Raw genomic sequence first — 12,294 nt, 5'->3', positions numbered from 1 at the left:
CGAGACTCCCAAAACAAGCGCTCTACTCGGAGCTCCGGCACGGCAAGATATCCTGAGGTGGGCAGAGGAAATGCATCAAGGACACCCTCAAAGCCTCCTTGGAAAAAGTGGAACATCCCCACCGACACCTGGAATCCCTGGCCCAAGACCGCACAAAGTGGAGGAGAAGCATCCGAGATGGCGCCGAACACCTCGAGTCTCTTCGTTGGGAGCAAGCGTAAGCCAAGCGCAGGCAGCGTACGTCAACCCAAACACCCCGCCCACCCGCCCCTTCAACCACCGTCTGCCTCACCTGTGACAGAGAATGTAGGTCCCTCATTGGACTCATCAGTCACCTGCGAGCTCATTTTTAGTGTGGAAGCAAATCATCCTCGGTTCTGAGGGACTGCCTAAGAAGAAGACCGCCCTAAACACCGGGTCACCGCGGAGTGTAGCTAACACACAGACACCGCCCTAAACACCGGGTCCCCGCGGAGTGTAACTAACACACAGACACCAGCCTAAACACCGGGTCACCGCAGAGTGAAACTAACACACAGACACCACCCTAAACACCGGGCACCGCGGAGTGTAACTAACACACAGACACCACCCCAGACACCGGGACACCACCCCAGACACCAGGTCACCGCGGAGTGTAACTAACACACAGACACCACCCTAAACACCGGGTCACCGCGGAGTGTAACTAACACACAGACACCACCCTAAACACCGGGCACCGCGGAGTGAAACTAACACACGGACACCACCCTAAACACCGGGTCACCGCAGAGTGAAACTAACACACAGACACCACCCTAAACACCGGGTCACCGCGGAGTGTAACTAACACACGGACACCACCCTAAACACCGGGTCACCGCGGAGTGTAACTAACACACAGACACCACCCTAAACACCGGGTCACCGCGGAGTGTAACTAACACACAGACACCACCCTAAACACCGGGTCACCGCAGAGTGAAACTAACACACAGACACCACCCTAAACACCGGGTCACCGCGGAGTGTAACTAACACACAGACACCACCCTAAACACCGGGCACCGCGGAGTGTAACTAACACACAGACACCACCCTAAACACCGGGTCACCGCAGAGTGAAACTAACACACAGACACCACCCTAAACACCGGGCACCGCGGAGTGAAACTAACACACGGACACCACCCTAAACACCGGGTCACCGCGGAGTGTAACTAACACACAGACACCACCCTAAACACCGGGTCACCGCGGAGTGTAACTAACACACAGACACCACCCTAAACACCGGGTCACCGCAGAGTGAAACTAACACACAGACACCACCCTAAACACCGGGCACCGCGGAGTGAAACTAACACACGGACACCATCCTAAACACTGGGCACCGCAGAGTGTAACTAACACACAGACACCACCCTAAACACCGGGCACCGCGGAGTGAAACTAACACACAGACACCACCCTAGACACCGGGTCACCGCGGAGTGTAACTAACACACAGACACCGCCCTAAACACCGGGCACCGCGGAGTGAAACTAACACACAGACACCGCCCTAAACACTGGGCACCGCGGAGTGTAACTAACACACATGTACAGTGGGTAACTGACGCCCAGGTAACACAGAATGTAACACTGCATTGACGCTGATGATACTGTCTTTACCAGGGAGTGAAGAATGTTAATCCAGTGACAGGCGGGGCCAAGGATCCGGAAATGCCAGGGTGGGTGGGTCCTGGGGATGTGGAGTAAAGGGATTAAAATCATCAATCAGCAGCTCCGGTCACTGAATACAATAAAGTCACATCAGTTCACAAGTAGAATACTTTACTGAGGAGCACAGTCATTTTGAAGAGATAGAAACTGTGGAAAGGCTGCTGGCATTTCTCCAGATGAAACTTTTCTTAGAAACAGAACTGTGTCAGGCCCCAAACTCTCCGAGAGCCTTCAGCTGCCCAAATTTAGATTATACATCGGGGTTTGGTGCGGCGGTTTGACTGATGACCTTTGGCTGGGTAAATCCTCCGAGGAACACCAGTCGCACAGGGTGGAGAATCGCCGCAGTGTTGCTGCATCTCTGACTCTCGCCCCCAATTCCTGCGAGCGCAGTTCCTCACTGGGATTGGTGCTTTTATCCGAATAACTAACTAGAGCACCAGGTGCAATCGCAACTGGCACGAGAATTGGCCTCAGCCCCACACCCCCTCCCCAAGTTAGGAAGGGGCAATTGGCCATGGTTCCTGCTCCTCATCACTATAATGTTCGCATCTATGCACTTCGGTGTGAGACCAGGATTTCACCGGACTATGCAGCATTCCAGAGTTGAATAGCTTGCTGACACTCCTGGTCTAACCTCAGATCTGAAGACGGCCATTTAGGCAAAGTTCCTGCACAAGATGACCCGCCCCACCCCGGGTCAGTGACCCTCTGAGCCCGCCCCACAACCAAGGTCAGTGCCCCTTGGAGCCCGTCCCACCCCGGGTCAGTGCCCCTCGGAGCCCGTCCCACCCCAGGTCAGTGCCCCTCGGAGCCCGCCCCACAACCAAGGTCAGTGTCCCTCGGAGCCCATCCCACCCCGGGTCAGTGCCCCACCCCGGGTCAGTGCCCCTCGGAGCCCGTCCCACCCCAGGTCAGTGCCCCTCGGAGCCAATCCCACCCTGGGTCAGTGCCCCTCTGAGCCCGCCCCACAACCAAGGTCAGTGTCCCTCGGAGCCCATCCCACCCCGGGTCAGTGCCCCACCCCGGGTCAGTGCCCCTCGGAGCCCGTCCCACCCCAGGTCAGTGTCCCTCGGAGCCAATCCCACCCTGGGTCAGTGCCCCTCTGAGCCCGCCCCACAACCAAGGTCAGTGTCCCTCGGAGCCCGTCCCACCCTGGGTCAGTGCCCCTCGGAGCCCGTCCCACCCCAGGTCAGTGCCCCTCGGAGCCCATCCCACCCCAGGTCAGTGTCCCTCGGAGCCCATCCCACCCCGGGTCAGTGCCCCACCCTGGGTCAGTGCCCCTTGGAGCCCGCCCCACCCCGGGTCAGTGCCCCTCAGAGCCCACCCCACAACCAAGGTCAGTGCCCCTCGGAGCCCATCCCACCCCAGGTCAGTGTCCCTCGGAGCCCATCCCACCCCGGGTCAGTGCCCCACCCCGGGTCAGTGCCCCTTGGAGCCCGCTCCACCCCGGGTCAGTGCCCCACCCCGGGTCAGTGCCCCACCCCGGGTCAGTGCCCCTCAGAGCCCGCCCCACCCCGGGTCAGTGCCCCTCAGAGCCCACCCCACCCCGGGTCAGTGCCCCACCCCGGGTCAGTGCCCCTCAGAGCCCACCCCACCCCGGGTCAGTGCCCCACCCCAGGTCAGTGCCCCACCCTGGGTCAGTGCCCCTCGGAGCCCGCCCCACAACCAAGGTCAGTGTCCCTCGGAGCCCATCCCACCCTGGGTCAGTGACCCTCTGAGCCCGCCCCACAACCAAGGTCAGTGTCCCTCGGAGCCCATCCCACCCCAGGTCAGTGCCCCTCGGAGCCCGTCCCACCCCAGGTCAGTGCCCCTCGGAGCCCATCCCACCCTGGGTCAGTGCCCCTCGGAGCCCATCCCACCCCAGGTCAGTGCCCCACCCTGGGTCAGTGCCCCTCGGAGCCCGTCCCACCCCAGGTCAGTGCCCCTCGGAGCCCATCCCACCCCAGGTCAGTGCCCCACCCCGGGTCAGTGCCCTATCCCGCCCCACCCCGGGTCAGTGCCCCACCCCGGGTCAGTGCCCTATCCCGCCCCACCCCGGGTCAGTGCCCCATCCCGCCCCACCCCGGGTCAGTGTCCCACCCCGGGTCAGTGCCCCACCCCGGGTCAGTGCCCTATCCCGCCCCACCCCGGGTCAGTGCCCCATCCCGCCCCACCCCGGGTCAGTGTCCCACCCCGGGTCAGTGCCCCACCCCGGGTCAGTGCCCTATCCCGCCCCACCCCGGGTCAGTGCCCCACCCCGGGTCTGTGCCCCACCCCGGGTCTGTGCCCCACCCCGGGTCAGTGCCCCTTGGAGCCCGTCCCACCCCGGGTCTGTGCCCCCACCCCCCGTCCCCACCCCGGGTCAGTGCCCCGCTCCGGGTCAGTGCCCCTCGGAGCCCGCTCCACCCCGGGTCAGTGCCCCACCCCGGGTCAGTGCCCCACCCCGGGTCAGTGCCCCACCCCGGGTCAGTGCCCTATCCCGCCCCACCCCGGGTCAGTGCCCCACCCCGGGTCTGTGCCCCACCCCGGGTCTGTGCCCCACCCCGGGTCAGTGCCCCTTGGAGCCCGTCCCACCCCGGGTCTGTGCCCCCACCCCCCGTCCCCACCCCGGGTCAGTGCCCCGCTCCGGGTCAGTGCCCCTCGGAGCCCGCTCCACCCCGGGTCAGTGCCCCACCCCGGGTCAGTGCCCCACCCCGGGTCAGTGCCCTATCCCGCCCCACCCCGGGTCAGTGCCCCACCCCGGGTCAGTGCCCTATCCCGCCCCACCCCGGGTCAGTGTCCCACCCCGGGTCAGTGTCCCACCCCGGGTCAGTGCCCCACCCCGGGTCTGTGCCCCACCCCGGGTCAGTGCCCCTTGGAGCCCGTCCCACCCCGGGTCTGTGCCCCCACCCCCCGTCCCCACCCCAAAACATGGGTCAGGAGGGAGGAAATTTGTGAAGAAACCATTCTAACTCTATCATGTCTTTTTATTTTGGTACAGAAAGGCAACATTTACTTGGCGGACTACGAGATGATGGATGGAGTTCCTGCCAACTGCACCGACCCCTGCACAACCCAATACCTGTCGGCGCCTATATGCTTGCTGTACAATAACGCAAAAAACAAGCTGGTTCCCATTGCAATCCAGGTAGGTGGGCTCTTTAATGGAGAAAGCACACCCTGAGAGCAAGACAACACCAAGCGGGACAGGAGTCAAAGAGCAGACAAAGCAAGGCAGTAATTAGTTAGCAGCAAGCTTTAGGAGTCTGCTGATTGTGGGGGTAAGGGAAGACTGAGGCATCAACAAGTTTCAAGTTAAAGATCCTGTGAAAGAGGGAATTGGAGTCCGTGACTGCAGTGAGTCTTCAACACTGCAGGAGTGTTGTCATCGAATCATAGGGCTAGAAATTGATGTCAGGCGGTGTCGGATTGGCCGCCCGTTGTACGCAGTGCCTGATATTCAGTTCTATCGCAGTCAATGCAGCTGAATATCAGACGCTGTGTATAATGGGCGGCCAATCCGATACCGCCCACTTTTCACCACCGCCCAAGACGAATTTCTAGGCCATAGAATCTTCTAGCACAGAAGGAGGCCATTCGGCCCATCGTGCCTGTGCCGGCTCTTTGAACGAGCTCTCCAGTTAGTCCCACTCCCCGCTCTCTCCCCACAGCCCCGCAAGTTTCTCCTTTTCACACATGTATCCAATTCCCTTTCGAAGGTCACGACTGAATCTGCTTCCACATCATAACAACTCGCTCCTCCTCTCCCCTCTGCTTCTTTTGCCAATTATTTTAAATCTGTGTCCTGTGGTTACTGACCCTCCTGCCACTGGAAACTATCTACTCATCAAAATCACTCATGATTTTGAACACCTCTATTAAATCTCCTCTTAACCTTCTCTGCTCTGAGGAGAACAACACCAGATTCTCCAGTCTCTCCACAGAACTGGTCCCTCATCCCTGGTACCATTCTAGTAAATTTCCTCTGCATCCTCTCCAAGGCCTTGACATCTTTCCTAAAGTGTGATGCCCAGAATTGGACACAAAACTCCAGCTAAGGCCAAACCGGTGATTTATAAAGGTTCACCACACTGTGCAGAATGGTTTATTTACAGCTTAGGAGGGAAAAGATGAGTTACTTTAGAGTCGTGTCAATAGATTAGATAGAGACATAAAGATTACAGTAGAGCTAGAGAGAGAGGGAGACAGAAAGACAGACTCGCATTTCTATAGCGCCTTTCAAAACCTCAGGCTGGCCCAAAGTGCTTTGCAGCCAATAAAGTACTTTTTGAAGTGTAATCACTGCTGTAATGTAGAAAATGTGTCAGTCAATTTGCGCACAGCAAGCTCCCACAAGCAGCATTGAGATAACGGCCAGATAATCTGTTTTAGTGATGTTGGTCAGGACACTGGGGAGAATTCCCATGCTCTTTTTCAAATAGTGCCGTGGGATCTTTTACATCCACCTGAGAGACGGGGCCTCATCTGAAAGACATGTGCACTGTGGACGGGTCAGAGCGCCGAGACCGGGGTCAGAGCGCCGAGACCGGGGTCAGAGCGCCGAGACCGGGGTCAGCGAGCCGAGACCGGGGTCAGCGAGCCGAGACCGGGGTCAGCGAGCCGAGACCAGGGTCAGAGCGCCAAGACCGGGTAGTGAGCCGAGACCAGGGTCAGAGTGCCGAGACCGGGTCAGTGAGCCGAGACTGGGGTCAGAGTGCCGAGACTGGGGTCAGGGAGCCGAGACCGGGGTCGGCGCGCCGAGACCATGAGCCGAGACCGGGGTCAGAGAGCAGAGACCGGGGTCAGAGAACAGAGACCGGGGTCAGAGAGCAGAGACCGGGGTCAGAGAGCAGAGACCGGGGTCAGAGAGCAGAGACCGGGGTCAGAGAGCAGAGACCGGGGTCAGAGAGCAGAGACCGGGGTCGGAGCGCCGAGATCATTTTTCAAGTATTTCTACAACACGTTTTACTAACTGCTACATATTATTGATTTATCAGTGATCTGTACTGTATCCCGGGTATTTACTGTATCCCGGGTATTTACTGTATCCCGGGTATTTACTGTATCCCGGGTATTTACTGTATCCCGGGTATTTAACTGCCTGCTATATTAAACCCAATTGCCCTCACTCTTTAGTTCCTTGTACCTTCTAAAGTATATCTGTAGGTTTATTGGTGAGTTTGAATCTCCTTATTGCTGCACCACTTGCTCCCTCCCTCCTTTTTCCAAACAGAATACGATTCCGTTCTTCATTTAAAATAACTAAATATTCTCATTCTTCTGTTTTTAGTTCCAGATTCCCCTTTAACTTTTTCAAAATGTTCGCAATGCTCCGAGATTCCCTACTGCTCCCCAAGTTTAAACCGCCCCTCGAACACGTTCTTCACCCATTGCCTGTTCTATAACGTCTGGCCCCTCTACCTTTTCTAGCTTCATTCTTTATTGTTTTTCTTGACTTTGCTCAGCGCTGTCGCCCCTTCACCTTTATCATATTAATGTAATCCTCTCCCACTGCTCTGTTAATTAATTCCTCCCCCATTGCCCTATTAATGAATTCCTTCCATGTTGTTCTATTCATTCCTCCCCCCTGTCCTAATTACAATTCATGCAATGATGATTCAGGTAAAGCCCATCCCATCGGAGGAGGTTTCCCTGCCCCAAGACTCATCCCAGTGTCCCTGGAATCCAAGCCCCTCCATTTAACAACACTTCACAAGTCCCATGTTGAGGTCGACAGTCCATTCCTTTCAAGGCCACGACTCTTTCCTTCCCATTCTTCAGTCCAGTAACTCGCCTTTACTCTTCCGTCTGCTTTATTGCCACAGCTTCTGCAAGTTCTGCCTTTCGTTCCACAGATTTAGTTATGATTTACTTTTTATAATATTTGGATTCTGATTAAAACCCAGTGAAATTTCCAGATCGAGCCTCTGACCAGTAATAAAGTGAGATCCTTTTTCCACAGCTGAAACAGATCCCTGGGCCAGACAATCCCATATTCCTCCCCACTGACGATCCGAATGATTGGTTGTTGGCAAAAATATGGGTGAGGTCATCGGACTTCCAAATACATCAGACTGTCACCCACCTCCTGAGGACTCACCTTCTCTCCGAAGTGTTTGGTATCGCTCTGTATCGACAGTTACCAGCTGTGCACCCTCTGTTTAAGGTATGTTTCATTCAGATCCCCTGAGCCATTGTCACAGGATGTAAGTAATAAGCTCTTCCCTCACACTGTACCTGCTCAACATGAACCGAATGATGGAAAGGTTTCCTTTCTGCTGGGTCAGACATTGCCCTTTTGGTACTTGGGTTCTCATCCAGCTCGGATTGATGGAGTGACCGTCACCTCCATCTCTTGCTTAGGTTCTCATTGCAAAACTGCACCTGATTCAGCAGTAATTTGCATTAAATGACCACAGAGCGGCTGTTCTGGGAATAGGGAAAATGTACCACTAGGTCAAAAGGGGTGCTCTTCTGAGTGGGCAGCTGAGAGTGTTTGATGGGACAGTGTAGAGGGAGCTTTACTCTGTATCTAACCCGTGCTGTACCTGCCCTGGGAGTGTTTGACGGGACAGTGTAGAGGGAGCTTTACTCTGTATCTAACCCGTGCTGTACCTGCCCTGGGAGTGTTTGATGGGACAGTGTAGAGGGAGCTTTGCTCTGTATCTAACCCGTGCTGTACCTGCCCTGGGAGTGTTTGATGAGACAGTGTAGAGGGAGCTTTACTCTGCATCTAACCCGTGCTGTACCTGCCCTGGGAGTGTTTGATGGGGACAGTGTAGAGGGAGCTTTACTCTGTATCTAACCCGTGCTGTACCGGCCCTGGGAGTGTTTGATGGGGACAGTGTAGAGGGAGCTATTCCCTGTATCTAACCTGTGCTGTACCTGCCCTGGGAGTGTTTGATGGGACCGTGTAGAGGGGCTATGGAGAGAGAGTCATAGAGTCATAGAGTCATAGAGTTTTACAGCACAGAAAGAGGCCCTTCGGCCCATCGTGTCTGCGCCGCCCATCCATCCCTGTCCAGTCTAATCCCATTTTCCAGCATTTGGTCCATAGCCTTGTATGCAATGGCATTTCAAGTGCTCATCCAAATGCTTCTTGAATGTTGTGAGGGTTCCTGCCTCCACCACCCTTTCAGGCATTGAGTTCCACATTCCAACCACCCTCTGGGTGAAAAAGTTCCTCCTCAAATCCCCTCTAAATCTCCTGCCCCTTACCCTGAATCTATGCCCCCTTGTTATTGACCCCCCTACTAAGGGGAAAAGTTCCTCTTTATCTACCCTATCTATGCCCCTCATTATTTTGTACACCTCAATCAGGTCCCCCCTCAGCCTTCTCTGCTCCAAGGAAAACAACTCCAGCCTGTCCAGCCTCTCTTCATAGCTGAGGCGCTCCATCCCAGGTAACATCCTGGTGAATCTTCTCTGCACCCTCTCCAAAGCAATCACATCCTTCCTATAGTGAGGCGACCAGAACTGCACACAGTACTCCAGCTGTGGCCTCACCAGCGTTTTGTACAGCTCCATCATAACCTCCCTGCTCTTATATTCTATGCCTCGGCTAATGAAGGCAAGTATCCCATATGCCTTTTTAACCACCTTATCTACCTGCTCCGCTGCCTTCAGGGATCTATGTACATGTACACCAAGGTCCCTCTGACCCTCTGTACTTCCTAGGGTCCTACCACTCATTGTGTATTCCCTTGCCTTATTTGTCCGTCCAAAATGCATCACCTCGCACTTTTCAGGGTTAAATTCCATTTGCCACTTCTCCGCCCATCTGACCAACCCGTTTATATCGTCCTGTAGCCTGAGGCTTTCCTCCTCGCAATTTACCACCCCACCAATTTTCGTGTCATCTGCGAACTTACTGATCATACCTTTTACATTTTCATCCAAATCATTTATGTAGATCACAAACAATAAGGGACCCAGCACCGATCCCTGAGGTACCCCACTGGACACAGGCTTCCAGTCACAAAAGCAACCTTCGACCATCACCCTCTGCCTCCTGCCACTCAGCCAGTTTAGGATCCAACGCGCCAAGGCACCCTGGATCCCATGGGCTCTTACCTTCTTGACCAGTCTCCTATGCGGGGCAGTAGGATTAGTATCGGATAGATACAGGGCTATGGGGAAGAGTGTGGGCCAATGGGATTAGTTTGGGATATTTAAAAAGTTTTGTTTTCAAAGTGATTTTGAAATGTAATCGGCTATTTGTCACCACGTTGAAAGCTTCCTTCTCCTTTCCCCCTGTGCATCTCTTCAGCTGTTGGTGCCTCACACACGATTTACAATTGCAATCAACACCAAAGCGAGGGAACAGCTGATCTGTGAACATGGCCTCTTTGACAAGGTAAGCGGAACTGTAAAAACCTGCATGGCCATTGACCCGTATAGAGGAACATGCATCTGATGCCATCTCATTGTGTACAGGCAAACGGCACGGGAGGAGGAGGCCACGTGCGCCTGGTCCAGCGCGCCACGGCGGAGCTCACCTACAGATCACTCTGCTTTCCGGACGGCATCAAGATGCGGGGATTGGACAACACGGAGGAGCTGCCTTATTATTACTACAGGGACGATGGGCTGAGGGTCTGGGATGCTGTGCAGGGGTAAGTTAAAGCCTTGCTTCCTTTCCCATTGCCTGGGGTTTGGGAGTGGGACGATTATGGCTGATCTTCTACCTCAACTCCACCTTCCCGCACTATCCCCATATCCCTAATTCCCCTAGAGCTCAAAAATCTGTCGATCTCAGTCTTGAATGTACTCAACAGCTGAACCTCCACAGACCCTCTGGGGCAGAGAATTCCAAAGATTCACCACCCTCTGAGTGAAGTAATTTCTCCTCATCTCAGTCCTGAATGGCTGACGCCTTATTCTGAGACTGTGACCCCGTGTTCCAGGGGAAACATCCTCCCTGCCTCTACCCTGTCAAGCCCTGTAAGAATTTTATACGTTTCAATGTTTCAACCCCATCTCCTCCTTCTGCTCCATTCTGTCCTCTGTGTCACCAGAGTTCTTCTAAACTCTAGGGAATATAGGCCTCGTCTACTCAATCTCTCCTCATGGGACAATCCCCCCATCCCAGGAACCAGTCTGGTGAACCTTCGTTGCACTCCCTCTATGGCAAGTATATCCTTCCTTAGGTAAGGAGACCAAAACTGTGCACAATACTCCAAGTGTGGTCTCACCAGGGCCCTATATAATTGCAGTAAGACATCTTTACTCTTATACTCAAATCCTCTTGTAATAAAGGCTAACATATTATTTGCTTTCCTAATTGCTTGCTGTACTTGCAGGTTAACTTTCAGTGTTGCGTGTACAAGGACACCCAGGTCCCTCTGAATGCTCTTATCTGTTAAAAAGTATTCTGTTTTTCTATTTTTCCTACCAAAGTGGACAACTTCACATTTCTCCACATTATATTCCATGTGCCATGTTCTTGTCCACTCACTTAGCCTGTCTACATCCCTTTGCAGCCTCTTTACATTCTCCTCACAACTTACTTTTCCACCTAGCTTTGTATCATCGAAGTCATTAATATAGATTGTGAATAGCTGAGGCCCAAGCACTGATCCTTGCGGCACCCCACTAGTTACAGCCTGCCAACCCGAAAATGACCCGTTTATTCCTACTCTCTATATAAATGCAAGTCTTTCTTTCTTCTTTCTTTCTTTCTCTGTTTTCTGTCCATTAACCAATCCTCAATCCATGCTAGTATATTACTCCCAATCCCATGAGCCCTAATTTTGTGTAATAACCTCTTGTGTGGCACCTTATTGAATGCCTTCTGAAAATCCAAATACACCACATCCACTGGTTCCCCCTTATCTATCCTGCTAGTTACAACCTCAAGAAACTCAAACATCTTTGTCAAACACGATTTCCCTTTCATAAATCCATGTTGACTCTGCCCAATCGTATTATGATATTCTAAGTTTCCTGTTACCACTTCCCTAATAATAGATTCTAGTACTTTCCCTACTACTGATGGTAGGCTAACTGGTCTGTAGTTCCTGGGTTTCTCTCTTCCCTCCTTTCTTGAATAGCTAAAATCATAGGCTGATTCCCAAACCCAGTGGAATTTCCTGCATTAGGGTGGATAAGGACAAGATTACTGAAATCAGGCAAATCCTGACCGCATCTTTAGGGATTCAGAGAAACAGGAATAGCGCCCGAGGATTGGAGAATTTATAAAAAGGGACATAAACATACAGCAAGAGGTAAAACATTCGATGGCATCCTGAGGGAGGGAATAATAAGCGACCTGAAGAAATATGGAGGAGCCCTCTTTGCTCCAGCTTTTTAAGGCAGTTACATTACAGTTACTGCCTCCAGGCTCCAACAGACCCGGGCTCTAACCCAGGCTCCAACAGACCCGGGCTCTAACCCAGGCTCCAACAGACCGGGGCTCTAACCCAGGCTCCAGCAGACCGGGGCTCTAACCCAGGCTCCAACAGACCGGGGCTCTAACCCAGGCTCCAACAGACCCGGGCTCTAACCCAGGCTCCAGCAGACCGGGGCTCTAACCCAGGCTCCAACAGACCAGGGCTCTAACCCAGGCTCCAACAGACCAGGGCTCTAACCCAGGCTCCAACAGACCAGAGCTCTAACCCAGGCTCC

The 12,294-nt window shown here is 54.0% G+C and overlaps 1 protein-coding gene across 1 annotated transcript in view; it reads left to right on the top strand.

Annotated features, from left to right (window-relative positions):
* The window catches only part of LOC147098459 (polyunsaturated fatty acid 5-lipoxygenase-like), an 83,148-nt gene that overhangs the window by 45,370 nt on the left and 25,484 nt on the right, over positions 1-12,294 (top strand). Inside the window, exons 7-10 of the mRNA XM_085970142.1 lie at positions 4,670-4,816; positions 7,631-7,834; positions 9,938-10,024; positions 10,105-10,283. Of these exons, the coding sequence (XP_085826268.1) occupies positions 4,670-4,816; positions 7,631-7,834; positions 9,938-10,024; positions 10,105-10,283 (617 nt within the window). The remainder of the gene's footprint in view (positions 1-4,669; positions 4,817-7,630; positions 7,835-9,937; positions 10,025-10,104; positions 10,284-12,294) is intronic.

This window comes from Somniosus microcephalus, chromosome 29, assembly GCF_052327205.1.
Source record: "Somniosus microcephalus isolate GS21.2 chromosome 29, FLI_Smic_1.0, whole genome shotgun sequence".
Taxonomy (NCBI): Eukaryota; Metazoa; Chordata; class Chondrichthyes; order Squaliformes; family Somniosidae; genus Somniosus; species Somniosus microcephalus.
Note: the sequence above shows the minus strand (reverse complement) of the source record. Positions and strands in the feature narration are given on the sequence as shown.